Source organism: Melanaphis sacchari, unplaced genomic scaffold (genome assembly GCF_002803265.2).
Source record: "Melanaphis sacchari strain LSU unplaced genomic scaffold, SCAv2.0 Contig0_pilon_pilon, whole genome shotgun sequence".
Taxonomy (NCBI): Eukaryota; Metazoa; Arthropoda; class Insecta; order Hemiptera; family Aphididae; genus Melanaphis; species Melanaphis sacchari.
Window position 1 is genome coordinate 17,083,686 of NW_020270366.1, and position 27,321 is coordinate 17,111,006.

At 26.6% G+C, this 27,321-nt stretch overlaps 2 protein-coding genes across 2 annotated transcripts in view; one reads left to right on the top strand and one right to left on the bottom strand.

Moving 5' to 3' along the window:
* LOC112596282 (serine/threonine-protein kinase S6KL) overlaps positions 1-27,321 on the bottom strand; it is a 53,084-nt gene that overhangs the window by 19,476 nt on the left and 6,287 nt on the right. Inside the window, exons 6-7 of the mRNA XM_025341911.1 lie at positions 26,388-26,546; positions 26,237-26,328 (exon numbers count right to left, since the gene is read on the bottom strand). Coding sequence (XP_025197696.1) covers positions 26,237-26,328; positions 26,388-26,546 — 251 coding nt within the window. The remainder of the gene's footprint in view (positions 1-26,236; positions 26,329-26,387; positions 26,547-27,321) is intronic.
* On the top strand, positions 20,975-24,298 carry LOC112596237 (transcriptional regulatory protein AlgP-like). Its single transcript, XM_025341777.1, has 2 exons — positions 20,975-21,170; positions 22,640-24,298. The coding sequence occupies exon 2, from the start codon at positions 22,641-22,643 to the stop codon at positions 23,907-23,909; it is 1,269 nt and encodes a 422-aa protein (XP_025197562.1). The 5' UTR covers positions 20,975-21,170; position 22,640; the 3' UTR covers positions 23,910-24,298.

Consider the following 27,321-nt stretch of genomic DNA (forward strand, 5'->3'; position numbering starts at 1 on the left):
AGATTAAAGTATAATCCTAATGGATTTATTATGTACGTAGAAATGAAATGTAATACTATAAATGACACACGACAATATGGTGTATACATTGTGAGGAATCGTTATACAAAATCAATTTATATAAAACATTAAACCTATTTTATCAAAATTCAAACATAAAACAACAAATTATTTAATCGATCAAAAGTTAAATATTCAGAATCTAATTATAGTTATCTACATCAAGAATCACAATGAAAATTATTAAAGGCAACTATCATAGAAAAAAAAGCGAGTTGGTTGTATACAAATTTAGAGTTAAAATCTCATTTAAAATAAAAAAAAAAAACAAAACTTGGTAAAAAATAAAGTTGCTTTTATCTTAAGCCATTAAAAATAAAAATAAATATTTACGTCAAATACTAAGTATAGTTAATGTAATTAATACACACGCAATATCTTAAGTAAAATAAATACGTTTATACTCAGGAATTTGTTTAATGCTTTTATGGATGGAATGTTTGTCTAGATTGTGGAGGATATTATTTAAATAACGTTCCATGAAGTAAAGGTAATTTTGCGGAGAGTTATTGATCGAAAAGTTTTGCCCATTTACGAGAACCGTAAATGTGAACTTTGTAAGATGAAATTAGTGTGATTAAATGCGAAACTTAATAAATATTTGTATTCGATAATATAAATTCTGTATCGAGAAAAGACTACTGTTTTTATTTTTCATTTTGTTTGGATATTGAACTTATTTAACGGAAACGAAAATTTCATAGGTACTTGTTTTATTTTAAGTAAATATTTGTTGTTAGTCCTTAGATTTACACTACAAAAAATGGTATTTACAATGAATGGCTCAAAAAATAATTAGTAAATAGAATTTAAAATAAAAATTAATAGACCTGAATTATTATTCAGTTTGTTTTGTGAGAACAAAAATATAATATACTATGACAAAAATTTTACTAATTAAAAAAATAAATTTTAAATTAAAATAGAATTTCAAGAATAAGAATGACTAAACTTTTTTCTTAAACAATATAATTTTCTATGCGTTTGAAATCATAACAATTGAAAAAAATTAAAAAAAATGACGCGGTAAAATATATAGATATCCAACAGATTTTTGAACAAAAAAATTTAGACAAATCCACGTATAGAAAGCAGATGTTATTGTGTTTATTAATATTTATATTGATATATTATGTATCTACATATTAATATTATTCAGTCGCAGCAAATATGTATAAGTTTCTCGCTTAAAGTAATTAAATACATTGGCCTAACCTAACCTGGCCGTGTTTTTGGCTTTCGTAAATAAAAATATTATATAAAATATTGTTATTGAAAACGGTAATTGAAATTGTATTTAACGATGGAAGCTCTGTCAGTATTTAAATTTACTATGTTTGTGTAAACGGTCGACGCACCCGACGGATATGATAATAATAAAATATGGACTTGAATTGTCGCTGGCCATTCACCCAATACAATTTTATGTACAACTACAATACATACACCTAAAATCTGGCATATATTTCGTGTTCATTTGAAAAATCGCCAAATCATCAAGTCACGGCGATGACCTACTTTCAATACATAATATAATATAGGTACTTTTATAAAATGTATTTCATTTGCAAGAGGATGTAGAATAAATTATATAAATGGAACGTCATAAATATATATAAATTCTTGCAGTGCGAAATATAATATTATCAATATATGTAAATCTAATGTTATAGTCGATGGTCGCCTAAATACAATATTATCATTATAGTCACATATTATAATATATTCGGCCGCAAAACTCTAACCAGTCGACTTAATGGGTTTCGCGCTAAAATTATAATATTACATTCATACGGATATCTTTCTATATTCTTTCTAACAAGCGCGCGCGCTAGCAATCTTGCTGGCAACCGTTTTGAGTACGTATATATCTACTCAACAAGCGTGTTCACCTTCATTTTTCTTTAATAATACATATATTTGAATTCAGATTTTTGGAAATCGTAAGTATATTTAAAGGCTATATTACGTTTTCAATTACTGAGATTTTTATACAATTTAAGGAGAAGCCTAGTGATACAAACTTTTTTTTCAAATAAGAACCGACCTTTTTACAGTAAATTGTTAAGCAGATAATTTTTTAAAGGTGTTGATGTATCTAATTCAAAATTTGGTATTGACAAGTGGATTCTGAGTTATAAAAATAAAAACACCAAGAGTAATAATCCTTTAAAATTATAAAAATATTAAATCTAGTACTTATTATACTATACTCAGTCAATAATTATAAACTTTAAAATAAATTATAATATAATATAGTTTAGCTTTCATCGTCATATTTATAAAATCTATTATTATATATCAATTATTCCTTAATAGACAAAGTTAGATGACTCAAAATGTATTTATTTAAATTTAATTAAGATGCTTTAAAAAATAGGAATTTGTTTAATAATTTTCAAGAAAAACAGTGATCCTTATTTGAAACAAAGAAGTTTGTATTATCATATGACACTCTTCTTAATTAATTAAGTTGTGCGTAGATGAAAATTTTACTTGATTTGAGCAATTTAAAAAATAAACACATTTATTATTAAAAAAAAAAAATATGGATTTAAAATTAAAACTACTAGGTAAGGAATTATACTCTGTATAAGATTGCGGTTTTCGGGCAGTAAAATATTTTGGAGCAATCATCTTTCTAGATAATCTACCTGTCTAAATTTTCGCCGTATGTATAATGTGTATACATCTGAAGTCTCTCTTCATTAGACCATTATTTTATACATACAGAGATAAACTTCATCAAGATTTGCAAACGTAATCCGACCAACAAATTCTGATGGAAATGTTGCTCTTGATAAATTTATATAAATGTATGAATGCGAATTTGCAAAGGGCTGTTAAACGTAACCGAAAGTATATATATATATACACACGCGTAGTTCTACAGATGCTTCTCGAAAGTTAATCGTTCGAAGTTCGACTTTTAGGCTTTTATATAGTCTTTATACTTTACTAACATTGACGAGAGCATTGTTTGCACCATTGCCATACAATAGTATATTATTATAAATTTTTATGCAAATCAAACGCAATATATATATATGTATTTATAAAATGTGGCTACAATTATTGACACCAAAATTTGTTTGTCATTTTGATATTTCAGTAACCTCTTGGTAAAGTCAACAACGACAAGAACCATAGCGTGGTTGTTGTCAGTGTTAGCATAGACTAGTAATAACTGTGATAACCATATAGATAATATAGGGTGTGAGGGAAAATAATTAATCCAATCTCCATACTTTGTAACTTTAAAAAAAATTGTCAATTTTTCTGTAGTTTAACTGTTTCTGTACACCTACGTCCTAAATTAATATAAATAAAATTGTACATGAAAGCTTTAGATGCATATTACACATACTAATTACTAATAAGTAAAAATGATTAAATTTTTAAAAATGTATGCTACATTTTGTATTTATAAATCAGAACCTCTTAAAAGATAGTCGTATACGTTGGTAAACTGTATATGATGTTTATCAGTATTTAAAAAAACAATTTACCATACTAAAATGCTCATAACTTGTTTTACAGTTACGAAAACACGAGACAAAAATGCAAGCAATTTTTTTTTTCGCTCTCTTAGTTTTTTACCAGTAGCGTCTATATATAATGTTATGCAGTACGGAATTTATACCCTAAAATAAAACAGCGAAAACATCACTGAATGTATTTATATTAGTATTATTATTATTATTATTATTATAATACACTCAGCGTCTTTCGCTTTAGATTTCGCGCATTGTATCCATACACACACACACAACACGATACTACATAATATAATATAATATCATAATATATATTATATTCGTATATTATAGGCACGCACATACGTATAGGCAGTGTGCACAGTCATCCTTTTTCCGCGAGTCATTCGGCGGCGGCGGCGGCTGCGGCACACGCATATATAATATAATAGCTCGCTCCGCCTTTGAGTGCGTTGAACTGCCGGCGGCGAGCGAGACTTTGAAAATTGAAACGGGAGGCTGTAAGTGACGATCGGAGGGCGAGGTCGGGCGCGAAGGAAACGCACGCACACGCACACGCACACGCAGTCACCGGGACAACGACGGCGCGCGCGGACCACGAACAATACACGTGCACCCTGCGGGCGACCGTCGAACGGGCACCACTCTTTGGCGCACGCGCGCTTTTATTGTACAAAGTGTATATTATAATATTTGATACGCGTAGGTACAATATTATCCGAAACAATTGCCGCCGAATTCACGATAATAATAATAATAATAATAATAATGTAAAACATATGATACATTATGCGATATTATAGCGATTAATCATCGTGTGTATGTGTGCGCGCGAGTCCGACCTGCTATTGTCGACGACGACGCGATATGCGCGAAATGCGTGTGTGCGTATATTATTATATTACGTATTATTTCGTGTACTGCACATTATGTATGCATGCACTACAGGGTGATTCAGCAAGCTTGCTCTAATTTTTTACACGCTAAAAAATTTCTTTGTGTTTACGAAGTTCAAATTTTGATTTTTAAATTTTTAAGTATCTACACACAAAAAAATCATGTTTTTAAATATAGGTACCCGTATACTGAGATTTTTCGTTCATTATTCGAGTAAATACTACTGTAAACTACTTTTTTTGTTCAATTGGAGCCTATTATTTATTTTTAATCAGACGATTTTTTTTTTTTTTTATACATCGACGTTTTTTTATTGAAATTCGAACAAGTAGTTTCCAAGTTATTAAACTTAATCAACTAGGTATAGGTATAATATTGCTCGATAAAGATTTCTCGTAAAAAAAAAAATATGATGTTATTTATTTTAGCACCTGTACAGTAATTGTTATGCTTGGAAAATTTTAACTAATCATAACATTTCAATAAACCGATATTAATTATTATAATTTTCAAATCATAATATTACATTGTTATCATATCATATTATTATATCTTTAAGATCTATTGTTATAAGAATAAATTCGTTGTAGCAATTTCAAGTTTATTAACTCAGAGAAAATATTCGCTTAAATTTCGATTTTTATACCCATTAAAGTTTTCAAACAAAATTATCACCTCAAAAATATTAAAATTTTATACAAAAAAAAAAAAAATGATTTTTATTTGAACAAAAAAAGTTTGCAGTATTATCGAGGGTTATCTCTTTTGCTGCATAAAAAATGTAAGCATTCGGAAATACTGTTTGCTCCTTTAATACCCGCAAATATTTAAAAATTCCAAAAATCGGAAATCAAATAAATTCATTATTAAAGAAAAAAAATAAGGGTGACTATGCTCGGTGAATCACCCTATATATGTACAAATGTATGACATGTCGACATAACATTTGTAATATATTCGTACACATTTGACGTACGATAATGTATATCTGTGCCAATATTAGTATAACTATATCATTACATCGATCGATGGTATAAATGTATTATTTTTCCGTCATGAAATGCCCTAACCCTCATTTATACATCCACCTCACTTTTATGCTGCAAGCGTTGGTCAATAATATATTACATTTTTCCCCACTTCTATAATCAAGCGAGGATCCAGGATTTTAATATAGAGGGAGAAAACAAACAAATATTTTTCAAAAGTATTTTTTCGTCGATAAAAAAAGATTCTTAATATTTCTTATTAGTTTTTATTTTAAAATTCATTATAGCGAGACTATCGCTTTTCCCGCCCCATGGATTTACACTTTTTTGCAACTTCATATCACATATAAACATAAGTCGTACCTATTAAAATTATACATAGTAGGAATAGATGGGAATGGTGGGATATACTATCAACGAAATTAGAAACGAAAAACGGCTAAAAGGACCAAAGATCAACAGTTGTATAGCAGAGTAGTAGGTAGATCGGGGATATCCCGAATGCGTCTTGTTTTTAATTTTTACCTTTTTTATAGCTCGAGTGCGTCTGCAATCATATTGACAAATTATATTGATAGCCCTAGTGCGTCCTCGGTCCACAGCTATAGGTCCTATTTAAGATAAAATTATCAAGTAAACCTTTTAAGATATAAGTTTGAGTGATTTGACGATGATCGAATATGTTGGTTCAAATATACAACTATAATACTTTATTTTTAAAGCTACGGTTGTGGAACACTGAAAATGATGGGAAAATTGCACTTCAACTTCTATAGTGATTTATGAAAATTAATAAATAAAATCTGTCTAAAATAAAAAAAAAAACTTTTAAAAATAATTAGTACATTTGTCCTAATTCAAGGGTATAAACTAAAATAAAATATATAATTATAAATAAGAATCAAAAAATATTTTTGGGGTGTAAGCCAGTTCAACTCCTCGTGGTGCACCCTAGGTAACTTTAAATGAATTGGGACACACTAGGGCTATATCAAAAATCAGATCTTTTTTCTTAGGACGTACTCGGGGGATACCTTATTTCTGACGCACTAGGAACATTAAAAAACATCATTTCGGGACGCACTCGGGAAACTCCCAAACTTCTGGTAGATCCTGTAGTCGCGAGTCGGTTTGATAATATACGTTGGTAATTACAAATGAATGGAGAAAGAAAATTCAGTGCATAGTTTTGAAAATAATTTCCACCATAACTACTATAGCTTGAACGTAGATATGTAATATAAATACATATGTACATTCATAATTAAATTATGATTATTATTTTGAATACATTAAACTTAAACCTTTAAAATAATTTTAAAGTGCCATATTATTTAATTTGCTATATTATATTTCGTATAAAAGTACAATCTTTTAAATTTATAATATTGTAGTTTGATATGCATGGTAAGTCTACATACATATAAACATACTTAATAACTAATATATTTATAATTAGTTTTACTTCAAGAACATTATATTTGTGATTTTATATTCCCCGCATATTTTTCATCAACAAAACAGAACATCAATCACCTTTATAATCCTGATTATTTTATGCAGCCATGTAGATATTCAAGTACAATTGTAAAATAACATTTAAAACAAATAGCATGGGTAAAAACAGCTGAATAGCGTACAATTTTTTTAATTTCAAAAATTTCTTCTCAATTTAATATCTACACAAATGTCATAAGTATATATTCAAGTGTAGGAAATTATGGAATCTTCAATATATTTTTATAGATGAATCTTATATTATTATGATACCGATTTATTTTATACTTAATTCATTAAGCTAATTTTGAGTTATAAATCAAACAATTAATTCTTTTTATTTTAAAACGTTTTTCTATACTATAAAAATGTTTAGTGAACATTTGAATATTCAAAAATTTAAATCACATACTAAAAATACACTACGTATACATTAGTTATAAATAATTATAATATTTCTCCTAGTACTTAAATTTTAAAATAAAATAAATATTTCTATAACTATTTAAGTACAAAATTTTTCATATAAAAATGTAACATCTCTTAACGATTATTTTGTATGATAAAACTAAGTGTTTTATAAAACAGTTTAATTTTTTCGACTTTAAACTTAAAGGATATAAAAACAAAAACTTGATTTAACTTTTTAAGTGCGTATAGCTTTGTTATAAATGTAATGGCAATATATAATTTAATATATAACTACTTTAGTCGTTTTTAATCATAAAATTCAATTTCAAATATAAATAAAAATACAAAGTGAATTAAAACTTAAAAGTCTATTACGTATATGTACACTGTAGAAATGAATTTTATATACATTGGAAGTAATACTTCAGTTGATGGCTAACTAATTTATTTTTATTACGTATTCATAGCATAATATCATACTAAAACTAATAAACGAAACTATATACGTATAATTTAAACATTATCAAATAAACTATTTACGAGGGCTATGGCTGTTATTTTTAAAGCTGTTAACTCTTTGTAACGATAGAAACGTTGGAAAAAAGAGAAAACGTTTCAAAAGAAAAATTTGAAGTGTATACGCTGATAGCGATTTGTCAAATGTTATTTTACTAATCTTGCAATAACATTAAACCAATCTAGTACATAAAAAAAAATTGGGGAAGGGATGGAGGAGTTATAAATTTTAAATTAAAAGTTATAAATTATACCTAATATGTAAGAAAAAATGTTAACCCTTATCCTAATATACACATCAGCGACCTACATAAAACATGGTCCAACGTAATAATCCAGAATAGAATATGTTATAATTATTAAAAAAAAAAAAACGAACGCTTTGCGCATATTTAAATAATAATTATGATATTATGAGTCATAATTTTATGAGAAATAATAATTTTAAAAGAAGTTATTTAATCACTTGAATAGTTAACATTCAGCAATAATATACACAAAACAGATACCTACTTAATAAGGTGACCTCTAATAATATATTGTAAAGATACACTTAAAAATATATATTACATTCAATCTAATAATAACAATATTTGTTAGTTTCGTATAGTTCCTATATTAAAATTACATCCTTATTCGCTCACTTGGGTGCAATATAATAGTGTACTATTATTTTAAATTTTAAATCTAGAATTTGCATAGTTGATAACCGATTTTAAGAGGAGCATGCAGGTTAACTTCAAATAGTCATCAATATTGAATATTATTGAGCAATTAAATGTTTTAAAAGTTTTTTTTTTAAATATATACCTATACATCAGAAAAAACATTAGAAAAACACACGAGGTAAAACAAATAGCTGTTTCATTCACACATTGAATTTAAAAGTAGTTATGTTCAAGATTCATAATTCACTTGCAGAAATATAACTCCTCTTTGTGGCAAGTCACCAATATGATTAAATCATAAAATTTTAATAAAAATATTTAATATTATAATAGTTATAATAACTACAAATTATAATTGATTAATGGTCTCTAGTTATTAAGTACAAGTGATTGTTTATTACGTAAAAATTAAAAGAATTCATAAACAAAATTGATATCATTAAAAATCCATAACGTAACGTAATTAATTGATAATAATATGATTATTACAATATACATTTTTTTTGTTCGTAATTTATTTTTTAATGTTTATATAATAGTATAATATGTATAAAGTTATTCTATAATTACACAATTTATAGTCAAAATGGTTTTTATAGAAGTGAAATAACGACTGAAAACTGATTACTCGTTTGATTGTTTTAAACAAAAATGCGTCGAACACGAACACGTATTATACAAGAATAATACGATACCAACAAACGGTTCCTGACAATCAAATGGCAGTGGTAGTTATTTGAAAACCGATATTTTGAAAATGGTATAATGATGGGTTTTATTAAATCCTAAAATTATAGTCGACGACGTTAACTTGGAGGCGGGACGAGCGAAACACGGCAATATATACGCTCCCCCAACTATAGGATTATGGAATACCGAAAACGAGAAAAATGTAATCCCATAATTGAACGAAAAACGTAAAATATATTATAGACCTTGGACCTTCGTATTTCAGATCAATTAATTTAACAATATATTGTATTATTATATTCCGCGTATAAGTTTGTATCAATAAAATAAGTCCTCCTTATAAGAGTCGAAATTATAAATGTACCTATATATTTTAATGGCAATTTAGTATTTTTATCTCTGTTCGTTTTCTCACAGCAGAATACACACACACACACACACACACACACACACACACACACACACACACACACACACACACATATTACATATATATATATAAATATATAATAAAAACAATTACTATTATTTATTATCTTTTATAGACTTAAAAAATCGTTAACTGTGCGTTATTTGTGTGGCCAAATCAAAAGTTGATAATCGAAAAAAAAATACCTCAAAGTCAAGATATAAACTCCCAATCGTCTATTATGTATGCGAACAGGAATACCTGACGATGAGGTAGTTGCGATAAAACGGCATTAATGTCTATACAGATAGATACAGGATTCAACATCTATTATAAGAAGAAAAGAGCATCCCTCGTCATCGTTACGGCACACACGAGCAATAATAATCATAATATATATTATACATGCATACGGAATGAAATACGTTTTGCGAGTCGGAGCGCACGACGGACAAAGGTCGAATAATCGTCGGTTCATTGTGCTGTCCTATCGAGCTGCAAAAGTAACATTCGATCCGATTTATCGCAATAGTGTATTATTATATAATATAAAAACAATTATGCGCGTTGTCCACCGCCGCCGTGTTTTCTGCTAGTTCCGTTTATGGCCATGACAACCCCACCGCTCGCATAATATAACGTGTTATTATATTACCGCTGCGCCGTAGCTACATGTATATAATACAATCATATTATGTGTAGGTACCGCCATCGTCCCTTATTTCGCACAGTATATAATTTTTTTTTTTAATCCTTTACCCATAAAGAATTGAAGAAAAACAACTTACGTACCAACTAAAAGAGAGAAAAATAAATACATACTGGGAATATTATCATTATAATCATGATAATAATATAATATATATTATATATTGTACAATTTATAATATTATATATGTTCACACAGGATATGCGTATAAGACACCGCGACGACGACGACCGTGAACGACGGAGCATAATAATATTGAAGGTTGTTCAACTTGATGGTAGCGATGAATTTCGAGTCCAGCGGGCTGCCGCCGCTGCGATAACGACACATAATTTGCGCATAGGGCACACACACAATTGACACAACATCCACTACGGTGCAACGGTTGAGTCGCAATTTTTACTCATTATTATTATCATCATCATCATCATCGTCATTATTATTATTATATTTTTAATCATAAATTTTATTATATCAATGAAATCAAATCAATGTACCCGCCAATGACGCACCAAGTCTTTTTGTACGCGAGCGTTTCTATACCCAGGCAATTTGTCAGAACAACGTTCTAAACAAATTTCCACCATAATATTGACGGTTTGACAAGGTATTATTTTCTATGTTGTTAATACTATACATCACAGGTATAACATGTGTGCATGTGTGTGTACTAATTTACACGGGAATAATGTGAAACGATTATTTCCATATAGTTGTATTAGCTTTGCCATTGTAACCAATTTCCTACCCGGTATACATTTTAAGACCTATTCGAAGGTTATTGCCAGCAACTCTGCATATCACATGAAAATGTCAGTACAAAAATATTAAATAATTTGATCCAAAATTTAAAAAAATATATATACTTATTTATTCATTAAAGTTATCTACTTAATTAAATAGTATAGGTACGATACGAACATTGAAACAAGTATTAAAGATAAAAATATAATATGAGCCAATTTTTTATATTTTGAGAAAACGATAAAATCATAAATAATTTATCATGTGAAGATTTTACATTAAAAAGTTAAATAAATAAATCTCATTAATGTCTACCTTTATTCAAAAATAGTTGGCAATTATTTGATAGGTAACTATCAGCAAACTATAATTCAAACATTCCATACCCCGTTTTATACATTTTTTGTAGAAGTATAATTGTAGAATACATTATAATTTACAATAAATACACGCAAGAGTAATTATGTATAACATAAATATATATTTATATTAAACTTTAAAATTGTTGTTAATTAGATACCTATATTTCAAATAAATGAGTATAACTGTATATGAATCAACACGTTATAGCTACAATAGTTCCTACTCGAGTCATTAATGTTCAGATTTTTTTAGATCTTGGAAATTGTTATAAAAATTTTAGAAAAATAATCACGGGATTTTAAAACTAATTCAAGATATTATCTTTAAGGTCATTTGTCTTCATTCAAGTTTCTCGGACCTTCGTACATAGGTAATGTATATATATTTATATATATTAGGTAATATTACATTTTATCGTATTTATAATATTGATAAAGGTATTATACTGCTATGTATAAAGTAAATATAATAGCTAGAGTAATATGTTAATTTTGACATGATACATTATTCAAATAAGACAAAATACATTTTTTTATTTAAAATCTCTTAAATGAATAGTTATAGATAGTATGACGTTGCAAATATTAAAATGTGAAAAAAATAATATTAACCAGGATCTAAGACTCATGAACAGTGCTCGACCTCTCAGTTGTTATTTAAGATTGATTATATTAATAATTATTATTAACAATACACAACGACCGGAAAACTTCTTATACTTTGTCCTTACTTATTTTCCAAAAGTTACTGACCATGTAAATAATTGAATTTTAAATGTATACTTATTAATTATTATGTTATTTATGAAGTATGAACAGTATACTATATATTTAATTCATTTACCGGTCATAATATACGATTGTATGGGTATAATTGAATATGGAAAAGCAATTTTCTAAAAAAAAATAATTAAAAAAATACTCTGTTTATTACAAATCTATATAAAATTTTTCAGAATTAATACGAATACCTACTTGATGGCATAATATTACAATGCGACTAAAAAAAAAAAAAGGTATTTAGTTAGGATTGAAAAACACTGGTCAACTTGGTCAAGATTTAATTATAAAATAAATACAAGTTATAGTGCCTTAAAATCTATTGGTTACTTTTTTTTTAAATTCAGCCACTTTCTTGAAATAAGAAAATCTAATATAGTGTACATAATGATGAATCATTATTATAAATTTAAAAAAATATTCAAAAATATTTACTCTGAATGAAATTATACTTGAATTAAAATAGTATTTAAAATTCTTACTAAGAATAAAGGTATTTAACATTTTTTTAATATTTTATCGATTAATACTACAATAGGAAATGACATAAAACTTGGGTTGAATATAATTTTCATACATCAGGACTTAAAATTATTCATTTAAATTTTAGATTTTTTTAATTTAAAAACAATAGAAATTTTGAAAGATAATATAATTTCTGTAATTATTTGTGTAAATAAAATAAGTGATTAAAAAAGTATAAAAAAAAAATTTGCGTGATATCCCTATTACTCTACGACTATCAGTTGGTTTATATTATGTTAAAATAAAAATATTATTTATTAAAACCATTATAAAAAAAGATAAGCAAAGACACCAATTAGATATGTAAAAGTTATAGTCAAAACTATTTCCTATGATACTTTTTGACCATGAACGTGAACGCAAATATATGTCTGCAGTAAAATTGCCAAAGTTTATGGATTTAAATGTGTCATTTCTACAACAATTAAATGTCATATTAAATAATCGTAAGAAGTACATACAAATCTTATTTTTAATTTATTTTAACAATTAAACTAACTCGGTTAATACCTATATATATATATATATATATTACATGACGTAAAATACTTACTTTGACATACATTATATGTTTAGAAGTACATTAATATTAATTTAAAAAATTTAATTATTTTGTTAAAATGTACAAACTATACAATTAAATATAGTCATTATTCATTAGTAAATAGTTATTAATATTATTAAAACATAAACAAGCAGATAAAAAGTTGTTTATTTTACATTTCATGGACTTGTTTATTATTTGCTCGTTATTATTATAGAAAACATGGAATAATAATTATTAAAACTAATTTAAATACCACATAGGTACATGTACATTGTTTTTATAATTTATTTGACGTGTACAATATACATATAACATGAATCATGATTCATGAGTATAAAAATGTAACTTGATATTGGGAAATAAAAAAAAATGTCTAACATGAAATATGTGGACAGAAGAAACTTATCCACCAGCAATACTTTGCAAGTGTGTAACCTATATATTTTTAAATTTATGTACCTACAGAAACATATGTTGAAAAGTAAAAATTATTTACAAGTGTTAAAGCACAAAACAAGACATTTATTAATCACGGGATATTTAAATAAATAATGATAGATGCTATAATTGAATGAAACGACCTTAGATGTTAAGGTATAAAAAATCAGATTAATGATCATATGTTATAAATAACTTTTATACATATATAAATTCAAAAATACAATTTAAAAAAGAAAGACATAATACAGGTACACCGCAGCAGAAGATATAATACGTTTTATATACTTGAAAGTAATGATAAATCTTGATATTCAAAAAATGATTCAAAAGGAACTCTTCCATAAAAAAATCAAAACCAAACTTGCTTATATTTTTCTATATATTGTTAATGGTTTTAAGTTATAATTATAGTTGTTTTTTGTTCTAGAAATTAAACAAAAAATAACAAGTCACCTCTTCTCAAAGTACCAACTACTAGACTCAATTTTTAATTTATATGCAAGGTCACGAGAAATTTTTGGAACTTTTACTCTAAAGGTGTTAAATGTACATTCATAGTTTAAAAAAAAAAAATGGGTCAAGAAATAATACGACACATACTTCCGATTTAATTTGGAAAACTTTGAACAAAGGTCAAGTTTATCAGGTTTTGTCCAAGAACCGGTAATTAGATTTCTGTATAAATGCGTCGATCATCATTTATATCATGGGTGTTGTATATATTTTTGAAGGTTGCAGAAGATAATATCGTTTCGTAATAATTTTATTGTGATGAGAAGAAAGAAAATATGTATTATGAATGTGTTTTTTGTCAGACAAACTCGTAAATAATACTTTTCAAGGCTCGAGGTGTATTTTGGAGTATAATATTAGTCATGAACCGGCTACATACGTGTTGGCCTATTAAAACGGGTTGTTCTAAGAATATGATGGGCGCCAAGATAGTGCGATTTTATATAATCAATAAATAATTATCTGGAATTTTCAAGCGATCGTGACTTGGTGCTTCCTGGTGCAATTTTTTACATTGTAACTCATGAACTCGATCAATGAAGTAGCCGCAAGGAAACCAATTGAAGCTATAAAAAAACCCCAATAATATGTTAGAATATAATATATTATTAGCGATACCCATTTAAAATGTAAAAAAAAACAATAAACACTAAAATTCGGATGCAAAAATAAAAAATATAAATACTGCTGGGAATAGGTTTTCAAAAATTTGTCTTATAAAATATATCACGAGACAATGTAATAACTCTTAAATTTAAAATAGATAAATAAATTAAATCACGGTAAAATAAAATTGATTCTAGGTGATTTCGCGGTTAACTCTGATGGTCTGGTGACAGATACACAAAATACCTACTTTACAACTTCAAATTTTGAATGATTACAAGTAAAAATCAATAATAAATATTATTTGCAAGATATAATTATTATTATAATACACAAAAAATTGATCATATAATTAAAACTAAGGCATATAATTAAACATTTTAAATACTGTTTATTTTATATTATATTAATATGTAATATAGGTATTATATAATATAATATTATTAATACAATTATGACAGATACTAAACTATTAATCGATTTAATTAAACAATAATTATCAGTTATATAAACCTTGCTCGGAATTAAACTATGAAGTAAATACAAATTTACTGTATACCTAATTAATTTTTTCAGTAAATTAAATTTTTATTATATTTTGAAGTTTGTTTAAAAAATAATCTTACATTTAAATTTAACAAGCTAATAAAAATTTATATTTGTCAACTTAAATATATACCAAGAAATTTTAATAAAAAAACATTATAATGAAAAGATTTTTCTTAATACCTATTAATAATCAAACTTTGATAAAATGTTATAAATATTTTATTTACTGATAGATTTAAATCATAAAAGTTTTATTTGTAATAATTTTATTTAATGTTAGAAAAATAAAATGAATCATTTATAATTTTCCAAATAATTATTGCCTTTTTAAGCAAATAATAAATACAAAATATTTAACTTTTGTCATTTTAATATGAGAGAAAATTAATTAACCCCTTTAAAAAAATTTATTTAATAGTAAAACCTTTGTTAAATATATTTTGGCAGCACCTAAATAAGTACAATATCTATTATACAGAATAAATATATCTATTAAAATGCAAATTTTAATAATTATAATTAAAATTATTTTCGAGTTTTGAAAAGAAAATGAATATGAATATGACAATATAATTGATAAAAACGAAGACACCAATTTGTGTAGTTTATCATATAAATCATGTAATTATTCTAAGAAAAAAAGTGCGAAAGTACCAAGTGCTACTTTTAATATGAATTGAGAAACTCCTTGCAGCAGGTACCTGTAACCAGGTACGTTCAATTTTCTTCACTTGCATATAAACAACAATTCTATCGCTGTAGCTAAAAATAGATGGTACGATTAAAAATATTATACTGTGATCCCGTTACATTTAATTTTGACCTTTCTAGCGAATTATAAATAATAATGATAATAGTCAGACCGACTAAACCAGTTTTGCGTGTTTTTCAATATAGGTACACGCTATCTCCTAATAAATGTGTGTTCTTATGATAATGACGACGATAATGGTGATAATAATAATAATAATAATAATAATAACATGTACCTACAATGCTCTGATAATATGTTCGAAGCACCGCCAAGACTGTGCAGTTTATACATTATTTGTTGCAAAGGTAATAAAATTCGTGAAAACACTTTTAAGCAATATAAGTAGGCATCAACTTATAAATAAAAGAAATATGGGTGTAGTTAGCTAAGTTATCAGCATTTGAGGTATAAATTAATATTTTTCCACTATTCTAAAATATACAGGTTTTTTTTAAGTCAAATCGTTTTCCATACTCTTTAGTCTCTTCACGAGATGTAATAAGAATAAAAATTTAATTAACTGTATTTTTATATAATATGATATAAACACCGTTTATTTTCGACTTTTCGTCTAACAGTGTCCACGAAAAAAATACTACAGGAATGTTGTGTTGTGAACCCGCGGGCCGAATACACAAAAGATAATGAGCGTTTACTTTTAATAAAGGGTTAACGAAATAATGTGTACCATTAAACCGAGATATAGCACACAGATTTGACGAGGACAGTTAAAAAAAAATTACATACTCACAATAGAGAATACCGAAAACAAAAACTGTCTGATGAGTCCGGAAGATAACAAATTTTAATGGGCGGCAATAAATTGGCTGGGTTTTTGTCCGGACTGTTATAGGTGAAAAACTTGTACTTCTCAACCTAATGTTCCAAATGTATTCAGCAAATAATAATTATTACGCAACTATTTAAAAAATAAACTATTGATTTAAGAATCGATTCGCTTGTTTCTTTGAAATATAGATTTTGAATTCAACGACGTAATTTGTCTTTTTATATAGAAACTACAAATTTAAAGACTATAACGGTTAAAATGCAAGTTTACAACCGTTAGTTTACAAGCACGTCAACAAGTTATAAAACTATAAAACCATTATATACCCTTTCAATACAGGTATTCATCAATATAAATGAGTAATTCTGTTATTTTTTTATTTTAGTACTACGCCATTTTTATAAAATATGAATGTGTTCCTTTTAAATATCAACGATTTTCACACAGATTTTATTTAAAATAAACAGAAAATTACGTTAAAATATTTTTAATATACCTTATGGTTCTAAAAAAAAATTACTAAGTTTGTCAATTTATCATTCATTAAATGCTAATTGTCAATTACATAATTGATTTACATAATTTGGTAATAATAATATAAATTTATTTTGTTATAATGTCCAATATATTTTGTAAGAACCTATATATTTATTAGATACATTTTTAAAACAATGTTTTAACGACGCATTCCATTTCTAACATGTTATTTATCATAACACTTAATTACAAGTCAATATAAGTGTATTGTATTCAGCTTCAGAGCTTATTATAGTAAAAAACTATACTTAATGCGTATTTCTATTATAACCAATTATAAACATGTGCTATTAAATGAATAATAAGAAAATAAAAAACCGGTTTGGAATAAATGAAAAACTAAATGAACTGGCTAATACCATTATTTGTTTATCATATTAATTGGTTTTTTATAGGTATAGTATACACTGTTATAAAATATTAAATTTGTTGATGTAATTGGGCTAAATTAACAATATTAGTCAGATGCTTAGATTCAACTTAAAGCGTGGTACATTGTTAAAATATTAAACGGTTTTTGCCTTTAGACATTGATATTATGATCCCAATATAAATTTAAATTTGAATAATTCCAATATTCATCAATCATTTTATCTTATCATAAAAATATTTATTTGCAAATAAGATAATATCTAGTTTAAACTTTCGAACATATTATATTATATGTAACGAATTACGGTTATATTGCGTTTCGAAAAAATATATTGATTATAGTTAGAAGTTATATTTATTTACACAGTTTACGTAACATATTAGGTTTGGACCAACAACGAAGAAAAGGGACCCACCATAAATTATCTACATCGAAAGACCAAAAATCAATATTTGAAAAGTACTAAACTCGGGTTAGGGGAATAGACCAGTGTTGCAGTAAAATTTGTGAAAATTAAAATCCCAAAATGGTTAAGCTATAAGGTTTTTGTTGTCTGTGTGTATATTTTAATTTGTTTGAGCATACACGCAGAATATTTCGTGCATTTTAATAGTACTTTGTGTTTCTGACCTTTTTAATTTAATTGGTCACTAACAACATGCAACCAAGTTCTCCAGGGAAATTCAGATATTGCCACATAAAACTATCTAATAATATGCTGCGCCTATTTGAAATTAATTAACGAATAACAATTAAAAATTTTTTTTAACATTTTTATCGACAAACATACATTTAATGGCAAAAAGTATATCTTCGTTTTAAAAATACTAATAAATTAAATATAGTTAGAAATTTACAATTTATGTTTAACTAAAACTTAATAAGTAACTTAAAAATACTGAATTAATAGGTACTTATATTATACAAGGACATAAAGTTAATTTAATTTAGGTAAAATATATTAAAATATGAAACTACATTTCGATAAAATCTATTATTTTTCAACAATAGTGTTTTTGTTTTTCTATTATAGACTTACACTTAATTTATTTTAAATAATTATATCGTAAAAATCAGGTGAAGTTATTAAAGAAAAAACTGAACGAGTACATAGCACATAATATAATATAGAGGATAGCATGGAACTTTTCAAGATGATTTTTCTATACAAAGTATACTTTAATTCAAGTGTTCTATTATTATTGTAAAGTATATTATATACATATCTTATAACAACTTTGTATCAATAATGTTCAATTGAAGCACCTGCTTCCATTGAATGTGTCAGACACTGGTGTTATCAATGTAAAATTGTGAAACGTCTATTAAAGATTTTATTTGAAATGGAATGTTTTTTTTTTATCAATTTTTTTTCTTTTCATACATTATAATGATATTACTCTATTAAGGACTTTCGTTGTATTATATTAAACTTCTCGAGTTTTTACTTTGTACAAAATAATAAGGTAACGGTAAAAATAAACGTGTGTGTAAACGTACAACTTAATACCAGTGTGAAGTTATCTTATACACATATAGCATTAAAATGTTCAGATACGTGATATTTGTTAGTATATATTACTTAAGTGAAGATAACACTAATTTCAGTAACACCTCAAAATTTAATAAAATATTCAGATCTTACATATCCGTAGTCCTAGTTAAAAATTAACTAGTAAAAAAATGTATGTATCTATAATGTATAAATTAATTAAATTGATTATGAACCAGTTAAAATAGCATTATTACACTGATTATTGGAGGATTTACATTAACATATTATAATAAAATTAATTTATTTACTTACTTTAATACAATAGCATCTATTTGAGGTCTTAAAATAAATATAAAATAAAGAAATAAAATTGTGTATTGTGAATTGAATACAATTGAATACTACATTATGTGAATGAATTACTATTCCTTTAACTAATATAATAGTTATAATTACATTCCAAGTTTTTTCGTCTAAGATAAAATATTTTATCAATTGAAAAAATAATAGTATTTAAAATAGTCTTAAGTCGTGTAATATTTCAAAATTGCATTGGTCATAAGCAGTAATATTTCACTCGTCAATTTGAAAAAAAAAAAACATTAATAAGTAGTTGGTCAACACAGCCCTGAACTTTTACTTGAAAGATTATTACAAAATACTAAGTATATGTTTCGGATATATTGGCGTCTATTGGTTTATAAAGTTGTTATCTTGGTTACAAAGGCGTTGCTAATTCATGTTCATAATATTGCAACATAAATATACAAATACTAAACAATTATATGGGTACACCAAACGCATACACAAACACGTATATTTATAGTAACTACATATATTAACATGTTAAATTCGTGTTCAAAGAATAATCTTGCGAAGTCGTAAGTCACGAGTAAAAATTTAAAAATAAATATATCTTTTTATGGTAAACTTTTTATATATCTTATTCTAATGATGAAAATATAGCTTAGATTAATGCTATATCGATTTTCAGAATAAAAAAATAATTTTTAATTTAAAACAGATCACTTATTATTGCTAACACTTAAATTAATTGATGATAACTAATAATATTTAATGAAATTATTATTTTATTGATAGCTTCAAAATACTTGACTTGTCTGAGATTATTTTTTATATTTTATTATTTACAAGCTATTACACATTTGAATCATCGGCTTAATAATTAATTTATTACTATAACATAAACTAATTTAAAGCATCATAATATCGAATAATATTAATTCTATTACACAATAAACCATCGTTTAAGTATAGACTGAGTAGCCTAAGTATAGATACAAGCTAATTAACACACATTTCTCTGGAAATAGGAAAAATACGGACAAATTTCATCGCGTATAAAAAGAATTAAGATTGATTCGAAAGATGTTTTTGTGTATATAATATCGAAAAAAATATATGTATTTTATATAAACTCATCAGAAATATAAAGTTATGCGCACGGATAGACATTATTATTGTTAAATGTCGCGACGAAACTATTGGTTTCCAATTTTCCCGTTCAGACAGGCAACCGAGTGGTGGCAACAGTGTGCGAGCGAGGCTGCTGGGGGTGCGTGTGTTGCGCCGAGGTACTACTTATAAAGAGGTAGCCCGTTGTATGCGCAACGTTACACAAGTATCACGCGCAAACCTGGACACAACTTTTTGCCGACAGAACATTACGATCAGTGAGTGGTGAAACACGGCGGTTTAGAATAAATACAATTTCGTTCCGTATACAATAGTATATTCCGGTGTCGTGTTTTTATTTTTAAACTAACGTCTTACACACCAACCATAGCCAGGTAAAAAAATTAATTTTAATATTAAAGATTTGTTTTTCTCTGTCGTATTTAACCGAATAAATAGACAATAAAATATTATATCTACCTACTATATCCAGTTATAAAATAATTTAAAAGAAAAAAAAATTATTTCATAACCATCGATTTTTCAATTCTTTATTACAATAATTAATGCTTTCATCTTGTTCGTTTTGTGATCAAGTTAGACATAGAAAAATTGACCTTTATTTATATTATAATATTTAACGTTCATTAATATTTTAAGTATTAAAAAATATATGGTATATAACATATAATTTGTTTTGATACATAATGAAAATGCAATGGATTTAAACTTCCCCCACAAAAAAAAAAAAAAAATAACAACTAAATTTAATAATTTATAAATATAATCAAGATGCAAAAAACTTTGATTAATATTAAAAAAAAAAAAGAATATTAAAATTTTGGTTGAAGTGAAATTTATATTTTACTGAAAAATAAGTAAATTAAACTGTAGGAGCTACGTTAAAAAAAAATAACAAAGTAGTTTGATAATATCATGTACAAATATGAAATACATAAAAATCAATAAATATAATTCAATATACTGAATTGTACTGAAATTCATTGCTTAGAACATATTCTAAGAAGTTCATAGATTTCAATCATAGTATGTAACATACTTTACATTTTTATTACTTAAAAAGTAAATATTTATAAATTGTTTTAAATTTGAAGTCTTAAAATACGAAATAAATATTAATTTAATTAATATTTATATTTTACTTTAATAAGTGCTAAAAGAGGATATATATATATAATAAATACAGGGTAGGTACATTTTCGTAAATAAAACTTCAAATAAAAAAACGTATGTATAATAATTCAAATACTTGAAATATTTTATTAATGACAAAAAAATCTATAGTTAAAAATAAAATACAATTCAATTTAAATGCAGCATACTAAACCAATTGAAATAAAATAGCCTCAATCTAATTTAAAATAATATCATTAATTATGATTAAATATAACTTAGCATTGTTCTTATTATTAATATTCCATTGATTTTTTTTTAATGTCAATTTTTAAAATATCAGAATTTTAACAAATGATAATTCTACTGCTATAAAGATAATAAAGTTACACATAATTTAAAAACTACTAACCAAAAGAAAGTCGTTAAATAGATTATTTTCATAACACCAAAGTTTTTTAAACTATTACATAAGATGCTCGGTATTATATTTTTATATCAACAGAATAGGATGAGGGGTTTTCCATAATATTAGCTTAACACAAACGATCCATCAGTATTGTTTTTAAATAAATTATAAATCTCTTGATTTAAAGTAGTTAAATTATAATATATTATTATAAAAATACATTTTTAAATTTATAATTGGTAGTATGATAATTTTTTTTTTTTATCGACTAAGCTATTTGTAAAATGTTGTAAGTTAAACATTGAAATCGATTTATTACAGAATGAAAACTGTAATCTTGGGACTATGTCTGTTCGGAGCTCTTTTCTGGAGCACTCAATCCATGCCCGTTGGTGAAATATCACCTGCAGTTCCAGCTGAAGCAGTACCTCAAAAGCAAGTAGAAGCTAAACCAGAAACTAATGCTGCTTCACCGGTGAGCGAAACTAAACCCGAAAGTGATGCGAAACCTGCAGATGCGGAAGTTAAGCCAACTGTCAGCGAAGTTAAGGCTGAAACCGAGTCAAAGCCAGAAAATGATGCAAAGCCTGTTGAAGCCAGCGAGTCAAAACCAGAAAGCGATTCTAAATCCGCAGCTGTTGTTGAATCTAAGCCAGAGAATGACGCGGTTGCGCCAGCCGTTAATAATGATGCTAAACCAGAAAGCGTCGCAGCACCAGAAAGTGAAAATAAACCAGTAACTGACGTCAAATCTGAAACTGAATTGATCGCTGAAGCTAAGCCAGAAGCTAAGCCAGAATCCAAACCCGCTAGTGACTTAAAGGCTGAGCCAGAAGCAGCTAAACCCAATAGCGAGGTACCTGTAGCTCTACCGCTTAACCCAACTGAAACACAAGACGCAAAAGCCACCCAACAATCTATCGAGACCAATCAAGTTGAACAAGCAACCCCCGCAGCTGCACAGGCCGATCCAGCTGCTGCACCTGCTGCTGCACCTGCTGCTGCTCCTGCTGCTGCTCCTGCTGCTGAAGAAGTCAAACCATCTGAATCTGCACCGTCAACTGAAAACAAAGCTGCTGAGGAACCATCCAAAACAGCTCAACTACAAGCCCCAAAACCAGTGGAAGATGCTGTACCGGCTGCCAGTGAGATATCTGAAACCAAAGTATCACCCGCAGTACCTGAAGTACCTGCTGCACCTGCAGTTGCTGATTCAGTAGCTTCACCTGAAGCTGAAAAGAAGGTTGAACCCGCCAAAGAAGCAAATTCCGCGGAACCAGCTGTTCAATCAGAAGCTAAACCTACCGAAGATAACAAAAAATCAGCCGCTATGACATCTGCAGAAAATCCAAAACCAGTTGAAGAACAGAAACCTGCCGAAGTAGCAAAACCAGCCGAACAACCAAAATCTGAAGCTCCAGCTGAAGCACCAAAACCAACAGAACAAAGTGCAGCGGAAGAACCAAAAAAACCAGAATCTGCTAATGACGAAAAGAAGGAACAGCACTCCGTAAACAAACGGGACGCTATCAAAGAAAAGAAGCCCACTGACTCAATTATGAAGAAACAAAAACAAAAGAAAGCCAACTAGGTAATCAAAAATGACAAGACTGAATAGCAATATACACGAACCAACTACTAAAAGGACCAGAATAACGTCCAGAACAAATAAACAACAAAATTTGTCATACAAATTTAATATAAAAAAAAATATCATGTACGTCTATAGTGCCATTCCCTCCCAAAAAAAATCATGAACCGATAAAGTTCGTTTCTAATTAGACTTAATTAAAAATTTTTTTATATATATTTAAATCATAACAATTTTTCACAATGGAAACAATTTGTAGTGAAATTAATTGCTATTTATTCAGTCATTCTTCTGTGTGATATCAATTTATAAATAATTTATTTATAGGCAACTTATTTATAATAATTTAAATGAACAAAAACATAAATACTATGTTAGTTTTAAGTTTCTATCTAGCTATTAGGTTGTTAAATAATAGTATTTAACTATTTACACATTATGTACCTAATTTATTATACAATGACAGATTGTCATATATCAACAATAGAAAATTATACGCGATTTCTTAAAATTGTGTTTTTTTTTTATAATAATTTTTATAATCCTTTATTGATGAATGATTTTACAAAATAAAAAAATCAAACAGCTAAGATAATACCTAATTGATATAGAATTACTCAATTGCTTCTATATTATTAAAGCAAAATGTAAAATAATGACAATGATATCATATATGTGTATGTTTATAAGCTGATAAACATACTTAACATAATATTTATAAATTATAAGTGTGCGTAACCGTGTGATATAATTGAGTATATATAATCAACGATATAATAAACATTCAACAAATTATAATTAGTTAAAAAACGATTTAAGAAGGCGTTTTGAATAGGCAATTTAGGTGCATCCTGGTTGTCAATTAAAACAATAGTCTATGTTATAATAACCAAAAGTAAAAAATATAATAAATATAATAAAATAAATAATGAAAATGTGACGAACTTTCACAGGTTGTACATGGATAAAAAAAAATTACCTACCTTGGTTAATAAATTAGTTTTTATTGTTTTAATCCATTGGGGGTAGATACAATAAAAACAATAATATGCTAAACCATTCAAACAATCCAAACGGTTATATTATGTTAAATTAAAAAAAATTATTCTCGATTCGGAGTTATATGAAAAATTAAAACAAAACAAACGGAACTCGTGAACATTCACTGTACATTTATGAACTTTGTGCCTTTATAATTTAGTCAATGGCTATGGATTTCAATCATAGTTGCATAACAAAAGGAAAAAAAAAGTTTACACAACTTGCTCGATATTCAAAAATTGGACTGCGAACATTATGACATTAAAACATCGATCACCGCGCTGTCAATTTTTTTACTTTGTTAAATATGAACAAATAAAAAGTACCTACTATCAAAATAATACTATATATTATACTGCTGCTATGTGAGTAGAAACAGCACACACTACTCATAATAAATGTTACCGTTATATGAGTATATTAATTTTTCAAACACCGTAAGAAAGACGGTTATTATTATTAATAATAATAATTAGTATTTTGTATATTTTACCCAGGATCACACTTTAATACAGTATTATTCTCGGCAGTCAAATAAAGAACGCGTGAAACACTCGTCCAGCACGAGTATAAAAAATATATAATATATATATATATATATGCGGAGCATGCGAATGGCTGATGTAACGTAATTATGTTAAACTAACCTAAGTGTGTTAAATCAGTGAGTAAGGCGTTTTAATGAACATTTTATTATAGCTGTAAAATAACATGGGATAACAGCCGTCTACGGTGGAGGTCAAACGGACCGGTTTTGAAATTGGACTTCAAGTTCAGAACTGGTTATTCACCTCTCTTGACTGTCGCCGTCGCGTTTTTTTTTTTAAAGGAATTTTGTGCGTGCATCGCCGGCGGGCTGCCGACTGCCGTGAGATGGCAGCGGGATCAGCTTTATGGTCATTTTTTTTCTATCTTACCGCCTAATGCTTTAGCAATTCATTCAACTAGTGATGGTAAATTTTATTCTAGTTCAGAGAGAATTTATCAATCGGATAGAATAATGAATGAGATCGTTAGCTTTACTTGGTATTGGTTAAAATAGTAATCAAGTGTGATATAGATTGACGGCAATAATGTACAATATAAACGATAATTAAACAATTAATGTTTATCAAATCTATATTAGTTAAAAATTTCTGAAGTGTATACACTACCCATTCAAATAAAAATATTATATATTAAAAATTATAAAAAATAAAAACCATTACATTTAATCAATTAGATACCTCATATTGTTATAAATATATTGCTCATACTTTTAAAAATTTAAAAATTTTCAATTTTACCTGATTTGTTAGCATTTGAAATAAGAGCACTCCAGCAGACCACCAATCTACGGCATGATTATAATATGGTTCGGATTGTAAAACTTCTGGAGCTATAAAAAAAAATAAGTTAAGTATATAAATTATTGTAAACATACTTAAAATAACTAACCCATATATTGAGTAGTTCCACAGATAGTAGATGTACGACAGCCTTGTGGAAGCCATTTAGATAGACCAAAGTCAATTAATTGAAGATGACCATTATCATCTAATAATATATTTTCTGGTTTTATATCTCTATAAATAACTCCAGCATTGTGTAGAAAATCTGTAATAAAATATGTTCAGTATTAATATTAAAATATATTTAAGAAGAAAATTGAATTTTTTTTTTAATTTAATCAGTGATTATCTTCTTTATTTATTCAAGCTAAAAAAAACTTTAAAGTTGATAAATAACATTATATTAGGTACAAAGTGCATTCTATACTAAAATTATTATGAGGTTTAAAATTATTTTAATTATTTATGAATAAACCACTTATAAAATTGTACTTAACAAATTATAAAAAAGCTATAGGTACTAAACAAATATTATATTTTTTAAATCTACCACTATTGAATGTAAATAGTTATTACAATTACTGCCAACATGTTCCTTCAAAAATAAAAAATTAAACTAATTTATCACACCAAACATGCTTATCTACATCTTTTTATTTAATAATGACTTAATTTGAATTCTAATTTTTTGAATTCAACTATTCTTAAACTTTAATTCTCAAATAAATAAATTTGTTAAACTTTATGAGAAAAATATTTTATTGCAATACTTCTTTTTAAAAATCTAAATCACTTTTATTTCACCTTTAAAATGAAAAACAAATTACTTTCTTGAAAATATTTAATCATCTAAATCAAAATTAAATAAGTTATTTTACTTTCTGTACTAAATAATTAGACTAATGAAGAAATAGGAATTATGATGATTTTAAAACAATAGTAGATAATTAATATTAATCTATCAATATTTTGTAATTTGTACGATTTTTAAAATAATTAATAATAAATACTTGAAAAAATATTACAAATGATTTGTATTT

Coding starts and splice junctions, on each gene's coding strand:
- LOC112596237 (XM_025341777.1), top strand. CDS start 22,641: ATGAAAACTGTAATCTTGGGACTATGTCTGTTCGGAGCTCTTTTCTGG.